At 39.6% G+C, this 18,583-nt stretch overlaps 1 protein-coding gene across 3 annotated transcripts in view; it reads right to left on the minus strand.

Moving 5' to 3' along the window:
• The window catches only part of LOC111563323 (multiple C2 and transmembrane domain-containing protein 2-like), a 47,813-nt gene that overhangs the window by 1,861 nt on the left and 27,369 nt on the right, over positions 1-18,583 (minus strand). For all 3 annotated transcript variants that reach the window (XM_023262358.3, XM_023262356.3, XM_035944506.2), the window contains 14 exons: positions 18,070-18,237; positions 15,130-15,260; positions 14,535-14,721; positions 12,120-12,213; positions 11,927-12,029; positions 11,675-11,777; positions 11,384-11,485; positions 11,198-11,272; positions 10,023-10,142; positions 5,040-5,153; positions 3,443-3,481; positions 1,633-1,742; positions 1,204-1,313; positions 589-686 (listed from right to left, as the gene is read on the minus strand). In XM_023262358.3, coding sequence (XP_023118126.2) covers positions 589-686; positions 1,204-1,313; positions 1,633-1,742; positions 3,443-3,481; positions 5,040-5,153; positions 10,023-10,142; positions 11,198-11,272; positions 11,384-11,485; positions 11,675-11,777; positions 11,927-12,029; positions 12,120-12,213; positions 14,535-14,721; positions 15,130-15,260; positions 18,070-18,237 — 1,554 coding nt within the window. The remainder of the gene's footprint in view (positions 1-588; positions 687-1,203; positions 1,314-1,632; positions 1,743-3,442; positions 3,482-5,039; positions 5,154-10,022; positions 10,143-11,197; positions 11,273-11,383; positions 11,486-11,674; positions 11,778-11,926; positions 12,030-12,119; positions 12,214-14,534; positions 14,722-15,129; positions 15,261-18,069; positions 18,238-18,583) is intronic.

An 18,583-nucleotide genomic window follows, 5' to 3' on the forward strand; every position in this document is an offset into this window, starting at 1 on the left:
AGCAGAGAGTCGCCGTTACTCAACCCAGCAGCCCAAGGGCATCAAAGAAGCAAAGGGAGGAGACAAATGGGGTCAAAAAGCTTAGAGAGGCAGAGAGGGTGAGGAGGGGAGACACAAAACGAGTCGACAAAAAGGAGTCAGAGGAAACGAAGAAGCGAGGTCAGCATGAATAAGAAAGACAACATATTGTGAATAGTGCACTATGGAAAAAAAGATTTTTATCTAGCTCACTTGTACAAGATAACCACTGAATCGGACTGAATGTTTTAATTGTAAACCATCAGTGCACCTCGAAACCCTCAAGACAAGTTTTGTTGCTCAAGTGTTGGTGCAGGAGACCCCCGCAGCAGCGTCTCCTGCCTCAGCCTGGGAACAGCCTGCGCTGCAAAGCTGCTAAGCAGCAGACCTCCACCAGGGATGTATCACGACCAAAACACAATAAAAATTATACAGGGCCGCATAATTATACAGATGAAGCTAATTATACAGACAAGAATGAAGAATGCCTGGGAGTTGTTGTAGTAAGATGCAAAGCTAGCAGGCTCTGGGATTTTGGGCTTCCTGGCCGGCTGATCCAGCAGAGCTTACCTTCTGCACATCTGAAGGCACCCTCGACAGGAAATCAAGCACTTCATTGTTGTCAATGCTGTATGGGTTCCGTAATTTCTTGGTGAATTTATTGATACCTAAAACAGAAATTCACACCAACATATCATTAACACTAGTCTCTTGTGGCTGTGCTCTTTGTTTCCACACAAACAAATGCTTGCAGGGGAGACTCATGCTGTCCAAGGAATATTGCTCTGAGCAGCCCAGTGCGTGCCTTTTTCTTGTTTTACTTTCACTCTTAGGCTGCAAGACTCGCCACATTTTACATTCTACTCATTCAGCCAATTTATTTTATCCAGTAAGACTTTTAATAATAGGATATGCCTGATTTTAAACTTCACTAACATCACAAGCTGCAAATGTTAAAAGGATGAAGCCAGGAAAGACTGGGAGCACACACTCCTGGGGCCATGTAAATCTGACACACAATAGAACAATTTGAATATATAAAAACAAGGATTTTTTTCTTCTATGACAGTGACTTTTAGCTAGGGGATAGGATTTTAGCGGGATTATCAGTTTCTCAGCTAAAATGGAGGCAAACAGACACACGAGCTCAAAACAGATGAAATAATGAACACGTGTGAGACTCACCCCATATTAAAATGATGTAGCGTACAGGGATGTAGTATGTGAGGACGGCTGCGATGACAAAGATCAGGAAAGCCAGGCCGGACAAGAATGGCACCGACCAGTTGAATGTGCTGATAAATCACAAACAGAAACATCAGTGTCAAGTAACGGCTTTTTTGTTCAATTTTAATTTATCGATAACAGACGGCACATAAAAGACAGTGATTACTGGATATTAAAATTAAACGCTTTTTCATTTCTACTGGATGATTACAGGAGAGAACAGTTTAAATAATTTTTGGGACATTTTACATTAAGAGAAAATGACATACCAGTAATTACCACCCATTTCATACTGTGATCATAAACACGTGCAATTCCTCTACTTGAATGGAGAGTAAATATTCAATAGCAGCCAACTGTAATTTACAATGGATCTTTACTGCTTACTTTTTAATCCTCTCCCCCAAACACGCAATCTCATCCAGCAAGTTTTGAAGGGTGATGAGGTTTTCTTGGACCCTGTGGAATTTCTCGATCAGCCCTCTCCTCTCCGACTCCTACAGCAGCAAACATTAGAAAAAGATACTTGGAAAATGGCCAAAGTCAACACAGTGGTGATGACTAAACCGTACAAGATGTCTAACTTTTCATTCCTGACGATTTGGCTCATATCACTCCGTGTTTCAATGTGAGGAAACTGAACTTTCAGCAGAACATACGTAGAGAGGTGAGTTAGAAGCTAATGAAAGGTAATCATATAAACTGAGCTGTATGTGTATTTCAATGAATGTGCTAGTAACAAGGAAGAACTGTGTTCAAGGTTCTACTAAAATGTTTGTGCTGGCTGAAAATGATTGTTGCTGTGATACCTGGTGACAAACTGAGAGACATGCAGCTCATTAATTACTCTTTAGTACCAAACAAGTCAGAGTTGATTTCAATAGACGAGGATATAGTTTTAATTAAGGTCATATTTTATTGTGCCAAGTGCAAATATTACTATAATAGTAAACATTACTATTATATTGTCAAGTTTTTTGCTCTCCCTTCTAAAAGTGATAATACTGAAAAAAATAAATGAATCTCTAGTAGACAGAGAGGATTTTAATTTTCTTTATTTATTACAAAGGTTAAATAAAACAGGGCCACTTTAAAGTACTTAAAAAGAAAAGTTCAGGGATATTTTGTCAGCTCAAATATAAACTAACTGCGCCTGCTGAGCTTTGGCTGCAACATTCCCAGAACCACAGGTTTGATCAATACAAGCAACTAAAACACTCAGAGGTTCATTCAGTCCTGCTCTGGTGAAGACTGTCTGCAAACTGTGAATGTAACGGCAAATGCAAGAAAGAAAAAATCTGGAAGTGAAAGTCTTCAGAATGGGACTGGACATCACATTATGAAAGAGATGAAGGACAGTTCCCAGGCTAGTCCAGATCCCAGGAGGGAGGATTTAAAGTAAACAGAGGAGACTCTCTGAAGCTCGCTGCAGTGGGAGGATGACTTCAGACAGCCACATGTCCACATCAAATACATGGAGACTAAAGGAGGGTTATGGGTCTAAAGAGAAGAGCTGCAGTCTGTGTGGAAGGTGGGGGGAGTGGTGATTGGGGGGCTTTTCACAAAGGATATTCCAGATGCAGTGGCTGGGTCTCCAAAACCACATGTAAGAGAAATCTAGTTTCACCTCAGTCAAATATCAGGCAGGGCACTAAACCACTTCAGCCATTCTAGGGTCATATTCCCACTGGAACCAGTATGTGAACCCATTCCTCATTAGGCTCCACAAAACATCCACAATAAACTGCTGTCATTCTGAAGAAATATTTCACAGCCTAAAAGCATTTTAATACTTTCAAAATAAACTTTCCAAATGAGCTCTGAAAGAGCATGTCTAAGTGCTGTCATTAGTTCCATATTGATGGTATTATATGGCGTGTTAAGCTCAGGGACTTTCCAAATGCAGCCCCGCCCCTCTATTAGCATATGAATGTGTCCTGACAAGTGGAAACAGGTTGGTGAGGTCTTCATTAAGCCCAAATGTCTTTTGGTAAGTTTACAAAAAATACAACTAGCGGCTGGCAGGAATCAAAATGCATCAGAAGATTGTGTACTGAATAAAGAGCTTAGCAACACAGACCCACAGATCACAGAGAGATGCCTTTGTCAACATGAAAAACAGAGCTAAATTCTTTTTTATTCATCAGCATACAGAAGTGAGCAGTGAAGAACAAAAACAGCAGGCATAGGTACGTACCTTCTCATCATCCTCTTCATCTGCCAAATCCATGCTGTCCTGGAAGAAAACAAATTCAATGGAGAGGTGAGATTCTAGGGATTCCAAGATCCGACGTAATAAACTTGGCCTCAGTGTGACACTGGAACCTTGTATTAACTCCAGCGGTGCAGCAGTGACCCTGAGATTAGCGTCCTGAAACACTCTGCACTGCAGGACATCTGACCGACAGGCCACGCTGGCTTTTTTCCCCAAGCTCACACTAAACATACCAAAAAAATTTAAAACAGCTATAATCAAGATCTCTCTGTCCTTGCTTCTTAGCCTTATAGGACTCAGGACTTCTTTTTGCTGCTGCTGCTGCTACAAAAAACAACGCTAAATGGCTCTAAAAAGAAAAAAAAAAGCAAGTTACTATAGATTTAAAACTTCATTGTGACATGGTACAAGCAGAGTATCTACAAAATTAAAGGCACTGAAAACACTTTTGAGTTAAAATGGGCATATGATTCTGCCAAACTATTTTTCTTTTCAAATTGTTTGGGTCATTTCACATGAGAGTTTTATTTCATAATTTTTTCATCTGGTTTGAAGTGAGTGGGATTTCCACATCAAAAGCTTATTAAGTTTACTTAAGACATTTTCTTCTTCTGACTTTTACTATTGCATACTTTTTAATGACTACTTATAGTGATGTTAAACCATGTCTTTGGGGTTTTTAGTTAATCCAAAGTTGATTCTATGAATACAAAAATAATAAATAGAAACTTCCCCTGAAATTTCTTTTGATTTTTCACATTACCAATATATGTTGCATATGCAAATGTAAAATGATTTGTCATACACTCCCAGTTATTTTGACAATTAAAAATATTTAATTTGTATTATATCACTGTATGTTTAACATTTGTGTTATGGAGTGTTAAAACATAGACAATTTGTCATCTTGGCTGTTTTTCACAATTTTCTGACTTTAATAATCTAAGCTAAATAATTTAATGTAATAATTTCAGGTTAATCACTAATTAGCATCATTGTCTGAACAGTGTTTGGTACATATAATCTGTTATAGACTATATTCTGTGTTGAGCTACTACTGCTGCATTGACTTAACAGAGCGGCTATTCCACATTGGGCAAAAAATACCTTTTGTGATAAAACTAGGAGTGATTAAACTGGGGGAAAAACAGCACTGTGAATTGTGACTTCTTTTTCCCTTGTAGTACAGTTCTAAAACTGAAAAAAAAAAAACAAAAAAACCCCAAAAATTGACCAGTCACAACAAGAACAGACCAATTACACTGAAGCAGTGGCAGAACTCAGGAAAGAAACAGAAGCAGAATGAGAAAAAAAAGATGTGTTAGTAAAGGACAAGCACTGTAAATTAGCTGAGGCTATAATGGCCTGCTACATTAGTCTATTCAGTGAGTTTTCTATGCTTATGTGTTCTTTTTATTATTATACATCATGTTGCCATGTGCAACTGGTTGCTATGGAAACATACCAGCTTTTAATTATGGGAACAAAATGTGGTTTAGGTGGCTTTTTGCTGCACACACACACAAAAAGAACCGGAACTAGCCGGTGATGGAGGCTGATGCAGCTGCTCTGGACTCACCACATCCTGACTGACATGCCCAGAGCGGATCTGGAGGTAGTTCCATGAGATGAGCAGGACCAGGAAGAAGGGCAGCATGTAAAACTCCCAGTACCACACGGTTACCACAAATATCTGCAGACACAGGGTGCAGAGGTCAAATATTAGTAAGGTCAAGCACAAGGAGGGTGGCAGGACAAACAAACTGCCCTTCATCAAGTGACATTTAAAGACATTTTCAATCGCTCCTGAATCCCTGTTAGCTAAAGGTTGATTGGATTACACAAGCACAAGAAGGCAACCCTACTGCTATCAAAGTCCTGCATGCTTTGTAGAGTGAGTCTACATATTCTAACCATGGTGACCACTCCACTCAGCTGGACTGAGTCTTCCTCCACCCCCTGCCTGTATGTTCATTAATCACATAAGTACAGTAGCTCTATCGCTCTCATCTTGTGGACATTGAAGCAGATCAATTCACTGCAGCTGCAGGGAGGCTCTGAACCAATATGTCATGAAAGTCAGTAATGGCACTTAGGATGAACATTCCACCTGTGTGTGGCTCAGGTAAAAAAGATACGAGGATCAAGAAATATGGCCTGTGATGTCTCAATTAAACGGCTAAATGGAACTAGAAAATAATCCTGTCAGAGAGGCAACGGCGGCCAAAACGGCAGTGAGCCAAAAGGCAGTGGGAAGGGTTTATAGGTTTTTATATGCTAATAAAAATAGAAGTGAACATCTGGTAAAGACATCACTCTCCTCTGAGGCACCAACTGACATAAAAGATGGCAGATCAGACCCCCCACCCCCCCACCCGCCAGCTTTAATGTGCAAAAAGCCAAGCACGCTCTTGTCTGTGTTAAACAGGGCCTGGGAGAGGAGATGAAACCAATTCCTCGCTGGACTTTAATGACTGGGAGAGCTGGGATTGGGGTGTGGGGGTGGGGGGAAGCAAAGTCACGCTTTGGTGGAAATGTATACTCAGCCCGTAAAGACTGTGATAATTACAGCCCATTTCAGCTTGAGAGGCATTACACAGTCTTCGACAGCAAAAAGGGGCTCTGGGAATATAATCCAGATCACAGAAAATTAAAAAGAAAGAAAGAAAGAAAGAAAGAAAGGCTACCTAATGCTGGGAGAGCTACTGAACTGGAGGGTAGCACATTTGCAGAAAGCGGCCGGCAGGATTCATGTTCAGGGGGAGGGTGTGTCTGGCACGGAAATCACTTTATTCACACCATTCATTGTTTTAAAGTGAGAATGTGAGTGAACAGCACACCTAGTATGGCCAAAAGTAACAATTACGGGATGGTAAGTGTAATATGAAAGTATAACAGCAGCACAATTGGAGAAAAGTCATAAAGTCACTGGACTGCAACATTTACCCCAAATTTTACACTATTTGTAAACTAGCATTAGCTACCACAGGTGTGTGGCAATTCCAGAACCAGTAAGGATGTAGCAGCAAAATCCTTGTGTCTATCCAGAAATAGTGCTCTTTGTTATGAATCCATGTTTTCAGTTGTAAAAGGAAGGATGTGAGTTATTCCTCAAATAGTCACACACAATAGTGGACACCTCCTAGTTCATCTGGTAGAGCAAACTCACTGTTACAAGGCTGAATCTCTACCACAGCGGTTCACTTCCATCCTCAGACTCTGGCTACATGTCCCACCTTCCTTCCATCCAATGAAGGCAAAAATTTATATTAAATTGTCATGTCAATGTTTTACATATTCTTTCCAATGTTTCTTGATTGACAGTAACTCTGTTGATGGTGTCACGTGGTAATTCTCCATCATATACTTTAAATCTTGACTTCAATTTAAACATTTGGATAGCAAAACGAATCCTATTAGCTGTCTGAAAACACCTAAAACTTTCCCTAAATCAGCCCTAGTTAGGGTTAATTTACACTGAAAACATTTAGCCGAGAAAATACCTAATTTTCTTTTTCAGAATACATCTAGTCAATAGAGGTCTTCTATACAGTGAGCAGAATGTGATGCCACCATTAATGGAGAGAGTGATTTGGAGACAGAATCCGAATTGTCCCAGAGGCAGACTATCATTGCAAATGAACATGGCTGAACACTGGGATGAACAGGCAACTCAAATCTTTTGAATCCAATTTTATCTAAATAATTTCTTAATAAATTACTACTCATAAAAAAATTAATATTTTGTAATTATTCATTTTACATAAACTGTTTTGGGGCCACAGAAGTAAGCAACCCTGCAAACGAGCAATTAGTTGTTTTGTATATTTTCTCAATGTGTAAACATTTCCCTAAAAATGTAGTAAATTGAAAGGATATTGAAAACCCTATCACCTCTGCATCAGTGGCCAGAATTTGCCGATTTACTTTTTTATTTTGTTTATTTTTGTTTTTTTGTTTTTTTTTTACTATATTTAGGTTTTTAATGGTTGCAAAATGCACAGTATTGTATTACATAGTAAATAAAGGTAAAGTCAACAATTCTAATCCAATTATACATTTTGTCAGACTTGCTAAAAAGCTGTCGTTTCTCTGCGTGCGCTGAAAATAAATCTACTGTTTGCACACAGCCCCGGCTCCATAAATGGGACACAAAGTAGCTCGGACCCATTCAAACAGTACTATGTCAGTGTTTTACGTACACGTTTATGTGAGTGCATGGTGGTGGTCTTGCAAAGGACAAGAAGAAAAAGAAGGGGGAAAAAGAAGGAGAGGTGGGGGGGAGGACATGTGACACATGCTATCTAAATGTGCTAACTATCTAAATATGAGAAGTCTTTCTCCTGAATTGCATACCCCACTTCAAATGCTTGGTGAGCTACCTACTGAATCTGAAACGCTATTACAAACACATCTGATCAACATGCTCACAGCACACCACTACTTCCAGTTTCTGAGTAGCATAAGAAGAAAACATTTTTTCATCTTTTGACATTTCAGCACTCATTCACTTTAAAATTGTACATTGTTAATTCGAGAACCCCAGTAGCTTATGTGGTTTAAAATATTATGCAGCGTGCTAGAAATGAAGATGTTCTGAGGGTAGACTACTACTTGCTGTGGAAGTCCATCAAATCTGGAAGAAGATTGACAGATTACATTGCCAACATCACAGTCTGTGCAAAACTGTATATTTTAAGTAGTGTTATCTCCTTTTTCACAATCATTCAAGGATCAGAGCCGGACAGTATATTATGACAGGGCAAATTATTCTTAGACACTGCAAGATACCGCAGGATCCTGGGTGACAGGAAAACTTACTGCATATGTAATACTGACGTGAGTGAGAGGTGGAGACACACTGGTGACATTGATTTCCATGTGGGAGTAATGTTACAGTGCATTTTCTTCAAACTGTATTAGGTTTTCATTTTCATTTCTGAGACAGTCTTCATATTGTGGGTGAATCCTGCTTGTTCCTGTGTATGGGTGGAGCAAGCCATGAGAATGGAAAACTGTGGAAGTGCTACTAGGAAACAGGTTGCATCTTTTTTTTCTGATTCAAAGTGATAAAGCTTGATTTCAAAATAAAGAAAATGGCAAGTCATATTAAAAAAAACAGGAAATGCTTTCTCAGAAAGAAAGTAAAGAGGGGCAACAGTATGTTATCTATTTTAGCTAGTGGTTTGGACAAAGCTAACAGTGCCAGGAGTGAGACCTCTCATTAAGATACCCAGTGCATAAGAAGGCATTTTAAAGCATATTGTATTGGCGAAAGCTCTTTGTCTGACAATGGACAGATGGTGCAGGTAGCTCAACACTGTATCCTGTCATGGAGAGTGAAGCTTCGATTCAGTACGCTTATGTGGTGGCATTAAGCCGCCATTTATTTCTTCTCACTGAGGCTTGAAAAGGCAGTGAGCATTAGTGTGAAAACATGAGTACAGATGGTACTGTCTTTCAAATGCTGAGATGCAGTGGGAGGACGTGTGTGTATGTGCTGCACTTATTCTTGCTTCTATGATTTCTGTTTCGGTGTGAGACTTTGTGTTGCCAGGTAAAACAACAGTCTTATCCGTAATAACCAACATGTATGGGGGCCGGAGGGGTATTCTCAAGTTACTTTACTAAGAATCTTTTGGACCCAAAACATAGTGTTGCATTGTGAGCAATGGCATACCACCATGATTTAAATATTTCCATTGCAAGTACCTTGACCCCTGAGCCCATCCTGGATGACACAGTTTCTATCAGCGTAATCCTATATTACAAAACAGAATGTATGACTCAAAGCTAAAACGCGGAGAGCAGCTTCTGTTCAGTTAACAGCTTCCATTTTTCACAGCAAATTGAACAAACTGTACTACTGGCGGGCGTACAGTAGCCCCTCATTATTCTTGTAAGGAAGCCCTTAAAGGCTAAGCAAATCTTTAGTGCCATCTACAGGACATAAGATGAAAAAACAAAAGGAACTTTCAATGACCTTGATTGCCTGCATAGTTAATGAACACCTTGCTATATGCCATTTTTATCAAGCCAGATCTGCGAGAGAATAATGACAAAAGATCAGCACCCACTTCGCTTTGCAGTTTAAAGACAAGGGCTGAAAGGCTACTCCTGTGTTTCTGTCTTCACTCTTGCTTAACACTTGTATTCAACAATGACAGGATGGAGAATCGGCCTTATCTCTGAAGAGCCTTTTAATTGAACTTCTGTCTGCATAATGAGGTCTAAATCAAACCGAGCACTGACTGGACGGAGGTTAATGAGTTGTCAGGGAAGTAGACCAAAAATAGACTATCTGGACTCCACCGGGACTCTGCTCTCTCCAGCTGAGGCTTAACTCTGCATCCAGGAGACACGCAACACCGAAAACGTCCACTTCAACACAGAGCCGGAGCCAAGCCTGCATTTCTGCTGAGCCCAACGCTGCATTGATTAAGATTCTCTCTGGGAGAGTTCAAGTAGGGGTTGGCCAGACTGCGGTTGTCTTCCGCCGCCTTGGAGGGAAAACAGAGGGAAATGCAGATAGTGTGTTGATAAGCAGTTAAAAGTACTTCACCAGGAAGGCTAGCAGGCTCCTCTGAATACTCTCCCACTGGAAGCAGCTTTTGATGTACTGCAGAGTGGATGTGATCGCCCTGTACAGCGTGTGAACACGCTGCACGTTCCTGGACAGAGCCTGAAAAATACAGATTAAAAACATGCAAGAGAAATTAATATTACAGCAGTTGTGTTCAAAATACGGTTACAGTTAATGATGTTTTCAGTGTGCACGGGTTTATTCTGTAACAAGGTCCATTCATACCAAACAAGAGACAAGAATCCAGTCAGCTAGCGACACAGTGAGAGGGGCTGGCATGTTTTGGCATGAGCCACTGTGGTCAGGGGGCAAAAAATGTCAGTAATCTGACCTGATTTTGTGCAACAAGACTTTCGATATTAAAACAGACAGAAAACGTGCACGTTACAAGCCTCAATGGGGAAGCCAATTTTGGCGTTAGTGAGCAGTGTATTGTCTGACAACAATGAGGCTTTGTTGGAAGTACAGACAGTCAGGCACCCCGTCTCACACCCTGTCTTGCACACTGTATATCAAACTAATGTAGCAGAAGAGTGAACAAGAATTCACTCACAGTTGGGCTCAATTAAGGCTCAATTCAAGTAATTCATTCAAAGGAAGGTTTGCTTTTGGTGTGCTTCTGCATTATAGAGCTAAGGAAAAAAATACGTTTGAAGTTTTCACTATTAAAGCATCACACGGAAATATAGAAATATTGTCATTAACACCTGCCCTGCTTACATATTTCCAATTATTCATTTGATTAATCTGCAACACATTTTCTTGGTTTTATGATTAACTGTATGGCCTATAATTTCCCAATACAATATGAAAAAATTACACATAAAGCAGTACTTTCTACAAGTAAAAAGTCTGAAACACAGATGAATGTGCAACATTTTTGCTTAAAAAAATGGCAACAAGTATCAAAATTGTGATTTATCTTCAGTCAGCAAGTATACTTCTAGGCAAAAATTTTTTTGTGTGATTTGAGGTTCAGTGAATTCTACTAGTTACCAAAGTCTATGCTACACAGGAAAAGTAAGGCAACTGAAGAACTAAGATTAAAATCTAATGTACAATGTGTGCTAGAACACCAGTTTTTAGTTTTGCATGCAAAATTATGATTTCTCTACCATACATTATACAGTAAATATATAAAAGCGGTGTCAAACCTTTTTGGAAAATTTGGGATTATCTTCCACAAACATTCTCTCCCTTGGCTGGAAGGTTCTTATACTTGCTCTGACCTGATAAAAAAGCAAAGAAGTCATAAAGCAATAGGAAGCAGACAGAATCAGGCCTGCCTTTCAAAGCCATCATGTCCTCATGTCCTCATTGCAGGGTGAACTTTTACTTACAGGGTTAAAAATAACCTCCAGCTCCAGAGTGATGTTCCCCTTCGACAGCCCACCTAAGTCTACTTTCTTCAGCGGGAAGGCGATCTGTTGTCCCCTGCGGATCTGTGGGACAGAAAGGGCATCAGGTGCTGAACTGAGCCATGAACCTGGCCATCAGTCATGCTGGATTACATCTTAGCAAGTTTTCAAGTTGCTACAGTGTTATTGCCCTCTTCACTTTAATTTAGACACAGAGTGTAAATAGATTAGTCTATTCTCTGCATGACAGACTCTAAGTGAGGTAGTGCGTACAGAAAGCAAGGGAATGGCAACTTTTCCCAGGAAGTCTGGCGCCTTGTCTCCATCCTCATCAAAGATAGTCACCACCAGAACATCATGAATGTCTTTGACAGGACTGCAGAGACAGACAAAGGGGTAAGATACTCACAAAGAAGCTCAAACAATAGTATTAAGCCCCAATTTCTTTATCTGCAGTGCAACAGGAAGATAATGTGGTCCAGTATTACTGACAAAAATCTGTTAAAAAGAGAAACTCAAACTGACAAAGTGAAGACTTTATTCCACTCTGGATAGAGGCTCTTATAGACTGTGTGGGTCTGTAGTCTGTCATTCCCTACTTCCAACACGCAGAAAGGGTCACTTTTGCCTGCAAAACAAAACAGACAACACTGTAACACTGGGTTTGTGTGATCACTTCTATTTAAACAAAAGAAAAAAAATGTAATGTGTGAAGTACCATTTAAATCAGCAGCCAGCAGATCTGCAGCTTTGATGACTTTGACTTGAAGGAAACCAACATCACGGAGGTTATTCAGGGTCCTTTTAACAGTCTAAGGGGACAGTAAGCAGACAAGAAAACTTAGGTATTGAACCATGTGAAATCAGCGAACTACGAAGAGTGTACAGATTTAAGCAGAGTCTACACAATACTCTAAACTTTAATCAAACGTACCATCAACAAATTTACAAAATCCTTAACGAGGATCTTGAATCCACACCCAGATTTACATAACTACATCAAGATAAATCCTTGTTCTTTGTTCCATTAATGTCTTTCTTACAATAATCTCAAACATAAAGCATCTGGCACCTGAGACCACCCACTTCATTTTGCATTACAGAATTTACTCTTGAACAGCTGGCTTACTCTCAAATATCAGTATTTTTCACAAGGCCTTAAATACACTATCAAGAGACATTTTCTGAACAGCCCATGCATGTAAATACATTACCACATAGCTGACATGAAATCCACATAAATGCTTACCACAATACGAGCCACTATCAAGGCACTGAAAGTATTTTCCTATTTTTCTGGCTCTGCAAACGAGCACAGTACTTAACTTAAAAGCTTCTGATACTAATATTTAAGTCAGGCTGTAATGGGGTGGTATTTTCAAAACAGTCTGAAGCATGCATTCCCTGCTTGTCTCTGTGCATCATCAATTTTGGTTTAGTAGATGGGTACAGGCTGGACTGGTTTCCTTTTCAATGTGCAAACTTTCTCAGGGGATCCTTATTTCTACTATGGTATCTTTTTCATTGCTAGACACCCAGTTGTATCTTCCGATTACACTTCCAAACATTAATATTCTGAATCTGAACTCACTATACACAGAATTTCTGTTACACCAATGTAACACAAAGTGCTGCAGACGTTTTTGGAATAACTTTCCAGTTTAGTTTCTTCAAACTGATATTGTATTTTCTAAATACTGATAATTTTACATACATTTTATCAGGTTAGGAAAATCTTAGGGTTAAATGCAATGTTTGCTTTATAGACACTGACACCCACTCTTAAAAAACTTACCATTTAACTGATGGTGATTAAAAGTGCTTCAGGAGCTATGCTACATTTAAAGCTTAGGCTAAGGTCCTCTAGTCTTTCACACAGTGAGGGCTAAAGGTTGAAATGGTGATGAAAAACACACATGGGTGTTTTGGAGTTGCCTTTTGTAAATATACTGCATTAGTAAATAAATAGGATTTGACTGTGTATCATGTGTTTGATATAATTAAAGTGTATACTGACACATTCTCATTACTCACTGCTTATTCATACAATTATCCAATCAGCCAATCATATCGCAGCAGTGCAATGCATAAAGTCCAGTAGATACAGGCCACAAGCTTCAGTTAATGTTCTCATCACAACTCGGAATGTGGAAGAATGTGATCTTAGTAACATTGACTCTGTTCTGATTGATTGTTGGTGGCAGACATATCGGTGTAATATTTCTGAAATTGTCAATCTCTTGGGATTTTCACTCGCAGCAGTCTCTAAGGCTTCCTCAGAATGATGCAAAACAACAGAGAACATCTAATGAGCAGCCGTTCTGCAGATGGAAACGCCAGACTGGTTGGAGCTGAAATGCTCTTGTAGCTCAGATAATCACTCTTTACACCTGTGGTGAGCAGGAAGCATTTCAAAACACATAACACGTCCAACCTTGAGGCGGATGGGCTACAACAACAGGAGACAATGTCCGGTTCCCCTCCTGTCAGCCCAGAACAGAAATCTGAGGCAGCTGTGGGTACAGGCTTACCAACACAGCATCTGGTCTAACGAGTCTTCATTTCTGTAGAATTTGGCATCAGAAATATTAGTTGATGGACTGAACCTGCCTTGTGTCAACAGCGCAGGCTGCCGGTGGTGCACAGGTGTGGGGAATACTTACTTGGACACTTCAGGTCACTGAATACCAACAATCACGCCACAGCCTGCCTGAGTGTTGATGCTGACTACGTACATCCCTTTTAGACCAAAGTTTACCATCATCTAAAGTAAAGGTTAAAGTAAAGGTTATCTCAAACTGGTTTCATGAACACGACCATAAGTTCAGTGGATTTCAGTGGCCTCCCCAGTCACCAGTTCTGAATAATACAGCACCTCTGGGATGAAGAAGAACAGGAGATTGACAGCACAAACGTCCAGCTGGAAAAGCTGTTCAAATGATGCGACTAAATCATGTCAACAGCGGGGAAAACCTTAAAAGAAAAGACCTCAACATCTTGTGGAATCAATGACACCAAGAACTTAGGCTTGAGAGCAAAGAAAGGCCTGACAGTATTCTTATTATTCATTAATAAGGTTATGTGAGTGTATGTAAGAGGTGAAGTGATGCAACAATACAATACAGATACTGACATAGTTGTCCAGCTGGTTCTGTCGTGTGTGTGGTTCATCAAGTGGTGCAGAGCAGAGGTCGGAGATGGAGACGCCGCTGCATGTGTTCAGTGTGAGTAGGAAGACCAAGCGTCCTCTACCCTGGTCCAGTGTGTGTGTGAACAGCTGCCTTTGATCGAAGGGAACCCTGGACAGGTCTACTTCACACCTGTATACACACAGACACGTACATTCATGCACACATAAAGTAACACACACATGTATGTGCATAACGGATATTGCTCCACAACATGTCACACCTTTAACATAGGCTAAACAAGCAGGCTGTATAACACTTCTCTTTTTCACTATGTGAACTCTTAACCTGACTGAATAAACAAACCACTTGGTAGGTAATCGCTGACCTTTAAATTCATGAGTGTGGAAAACAGAGTAGCTGATGTGGTAACACTGCTAATCTCTTCTTAGTTATCTAACAACATCAGCTTCTAAAGAGGTGAACAATAGGCCTTTGCAAGAATGCTATAATCGTAAATAAATGTACATGTAATCAGGTTTTGTAACACAAATGCACACACAAACAACCAGGCAGATTCAAGGACATGAACAGACTCACATTCCCAAGCACTCCTCAGTCCTTCGTCCTTCCTTTGACCAAAGCTCCACCTCCAGGATTTGGGGACTGTCCATGAACTGGTTAAAAGTGAACCTCTCTCTCCACTGAGGGTTGGAAACTTTGCAGTGATTCTGAATCATACAAGACATGAAACATCAAAAAAATACATTTATGATCATGAGTGTACACTGAGAAAAGACAGCAACCAATCAAATTTAGGTAATGTCCAGAAAGACAGTTTCCATGTCATGCCGTAATTATATTATTTACATTTTGTAAAATGCTCTAAAAGTGTCTGAAAACACTTACTTCACTAAAAGGTTTGCAATCAAATGAACCTTCACAGCTCATACTTAAAAAATTAACCCTTTGTCATGTCCTGTCTTCTAATTATATGTGAATTTGATTTTCCAACTGACTAGTTCGTGAATGTTTTTTGTTGTTTAGTAGCATCAGAAATTCACACACATGAAGGCACAACAGGTAATTACCACCATCATTTTGAACCTGCATATGAGAAAAGAAAAAGAAAAGGAACATTGCTGCTTTGATGTGTAATGGATGATGATGCACAACAGCAAAACTCATCAATGACAGCAGCCGCATAGCCAGCAGCGCATGAAAGTGAACATCAGGGCAAGACATCATCCAGCTGCCAGGATGAGCAGCAGTCAGATTGGGCATTTCATGTTACACACTACAAATCTACTTTATCTTCTCCTTATCTTCTTGGCACTTATTCCATGTCTATTTGTAGGATGGGCTTTTCACATGATCTGTGGATTACAAGGCTGTTCCATAACATTTGTACTGCTAAAGAGATCATTGTACTGTTGTATTAATTGTAGGTGACACTGGATCACTGATGTAAAGTGAAGTTGGATTCAACAATACAGCCACATATATTCAAAGCGCAACAAACAGAAGAAAAAAAAATCTGTCTTAGTTGCTTTCGTGTCTTCATATCATCACAGACTAACTGCAGGATGTTGAGATCTGGGCTCTTTGGGGGACACACCCTCTGTCTCTTTGTTCTTTTCTAGCTAAAGATAGTTCTTTATGGCTCTGACTAGGTGTTTGAGATCATTGTCAAGCTGTGAATGAATTCAGGGCCAATCACCCTCCTCCTTGATGGTTCTGTGATTGTGCCTCTCAGCACTGAGGAGACCAGTCTTAACTCCCAACCTCATTGGCAGAAATACAACATTTGTCCTCACAGTGATGAAGACGAAAATTTTGCACCTTGTTGCTATGATTAAAGCTGCTAGGCTGTAAAGTTTATAGATGAAACTGCCATTTCTGCAGCAACTTCACCTTTTTAGCTTATCTTGCCCTCATCCAGTTTTATCGTCCCCATACAGCTGTTATAGATAATGCTGCTCATTTCAACTCACATATTATGCTATTACTCATAAACACCTGTTTAGAATAACTGGTTAATCATGCACTGGACTTTATGCGTACAATTTCTTATCTAGTAAGAGGTCTTTTTCAACAACATACAAACATCTCACTGGATTAAGTCACTATTTTCAAAAGGTTTGTTTAGAAATCTAAAATATGATATTTCCTGTTCACACAACTACACAGAAGACATAAAAATTACCTGTGACAAAAACATGCCTAAAACCTCTGTGTAACAGCATTAATCGACAAAAAACCCCTAAATACCATAAAAAAAAATCATTAATCTGAAGCATAAATTACATCATGACTTTACATACCAAGAACTACTTTCAGTGTATTCGTATTGTGTTGAGATATGGCCTGTTTCTGCAAATATACTTCTATAAAAGCAACATAAATTATATTTGGAACAAATAATTGCAGTGATTTCAGCTACTTTTTCATCAGCTAAATTGTTTCTTAACAATCTATAAAAAAAATCCACCCCTGTTGCATATGTCAGGGAAGAATTAGTGAGACTCAACATCTACTAGTAGTTCAATTTTAAAGGGGTACTCTAACAAATTAGTTTTTACTTCTGTAATGTTGGGGAACTTTGAAAAAAGAAAGGAAAAGATTTTCTGAGTTGTAGTTCCCATAATGCAGTTTGATGTCAATACGTGCACCCTGCCTGTAAACCCTTACATGTTTCAAACTCCATTCAGTTTGTAAAACTGGGTTTCCAAGAAGCGTCTCTAAGATCACCCTTTGGACATCATCGATTTCTCACACTTGACAAATCATCTTCAGAGTCACAAAGGACATTGTACCACTGTTCTCACATGCTCAGTAGTACCTCCTAGTGACCTTTAGAAAGATCTTTCTGTGTAAATGGTGAAGTTCTCCCTTAAAATAGCATCTGATCGACTTGTGAAAAAAAAAAAAATCAACAGGTTTTTTCCCTCTGGATGAAGGTCTTTATCCACGGAAACTTGGAAAATAGACACAAAAAGGAGCATTGACTACATAATTGGTTAAACTAACTTGCTGTGAGTACTGGAAAATTGCTTGGCATGTCATAATTAAAGGTGGAGTCTGATTTTGGAGAAGGATGTTGATATTTAGCTCAGAATTAGTCCCTCTCCCTTCTAACTTTTTTCCCCCCGATCTCTCGCTTCCATACCTTTCCTCCACCCTGTGCATAACCATAAGCATGCACAGGATACAGTGGAAAAGTATTTTGTAGATCCTGCTTTATTCCCATTTATAGAGATAGGGTTGTGTACAATCAGTAGATGTTTTTCACCGCATACACAAAACAGACAACGAGCACAACAAAAGGAAAAATCAATAAATGTGACAAAGAACTGTCATGGCATACGATTGCGGACTTCACATTTTAAAAAGTAAATAAAGAAAGTAGCACAGAATTTCAAGGTAGTAGGACAGAAGATGAATATAAGCGCTTAGGAGAGGGTTTAGAAATAACAAGGAACAAATTGAGAGGAGCAAAAGATTGGATGAGATGAAAACCATCAGTCCTTTATTGGGTACCTTGCTTTTGTATCGTTGCTCTCCTAGTCCGAAGCGAACGAAGAACTGACCTCCCTGTGTGTCCAGCGGCAGCTCCTGACCCTCAACCAGAGTCACTGACACAACAGAAGTCCACAGCTGACTCTTCCTCAGGGTTTCTGCCAGTCGAAAGCTTTGAGTCCCTCCCGACTGCAAAAGACACAAATTGGGTAAAGGTGAAAGAAGTGTGGGAAGGAGACAAACAGAAAGCTTAAACTAAAGCTTTAGTCAAATTAAATCAAATTCCTTTTCTATTACAGCTTTTCTCAACTGATAAGACAGTGTTCCTGAAAAATAGCACACATTTCCCAACACACTGCACACTATTTTTTTTATTTGAACACACTTCACAAAGCACTGCACACTTGTGTCAAAAGCGCACTTTATTGTCAAAATCTGAACTTTGTTTTCAAAATTAAGACCCACGAAGCAAAACTAGGACACTGCACTGCTAAATACAAAACACTCTTCTCTCACTGTGCTTTCATATGAAGTG

Source organism: Amphiprion ocellaris, chromosome 1, assembly GCF_022539595.1.
Source record: "Amphiprion ocellaris isolate individual 3 ecotype Okinawa chromosome 1, ASM2253959v1, whole genome shotgun sequence".
Taxonomy (NCBI): Eukaryota; Metazoa; Chordata; class Actinopteri; family Pomacentridae; genus Amphiprion; species Amphiprion ocellaris.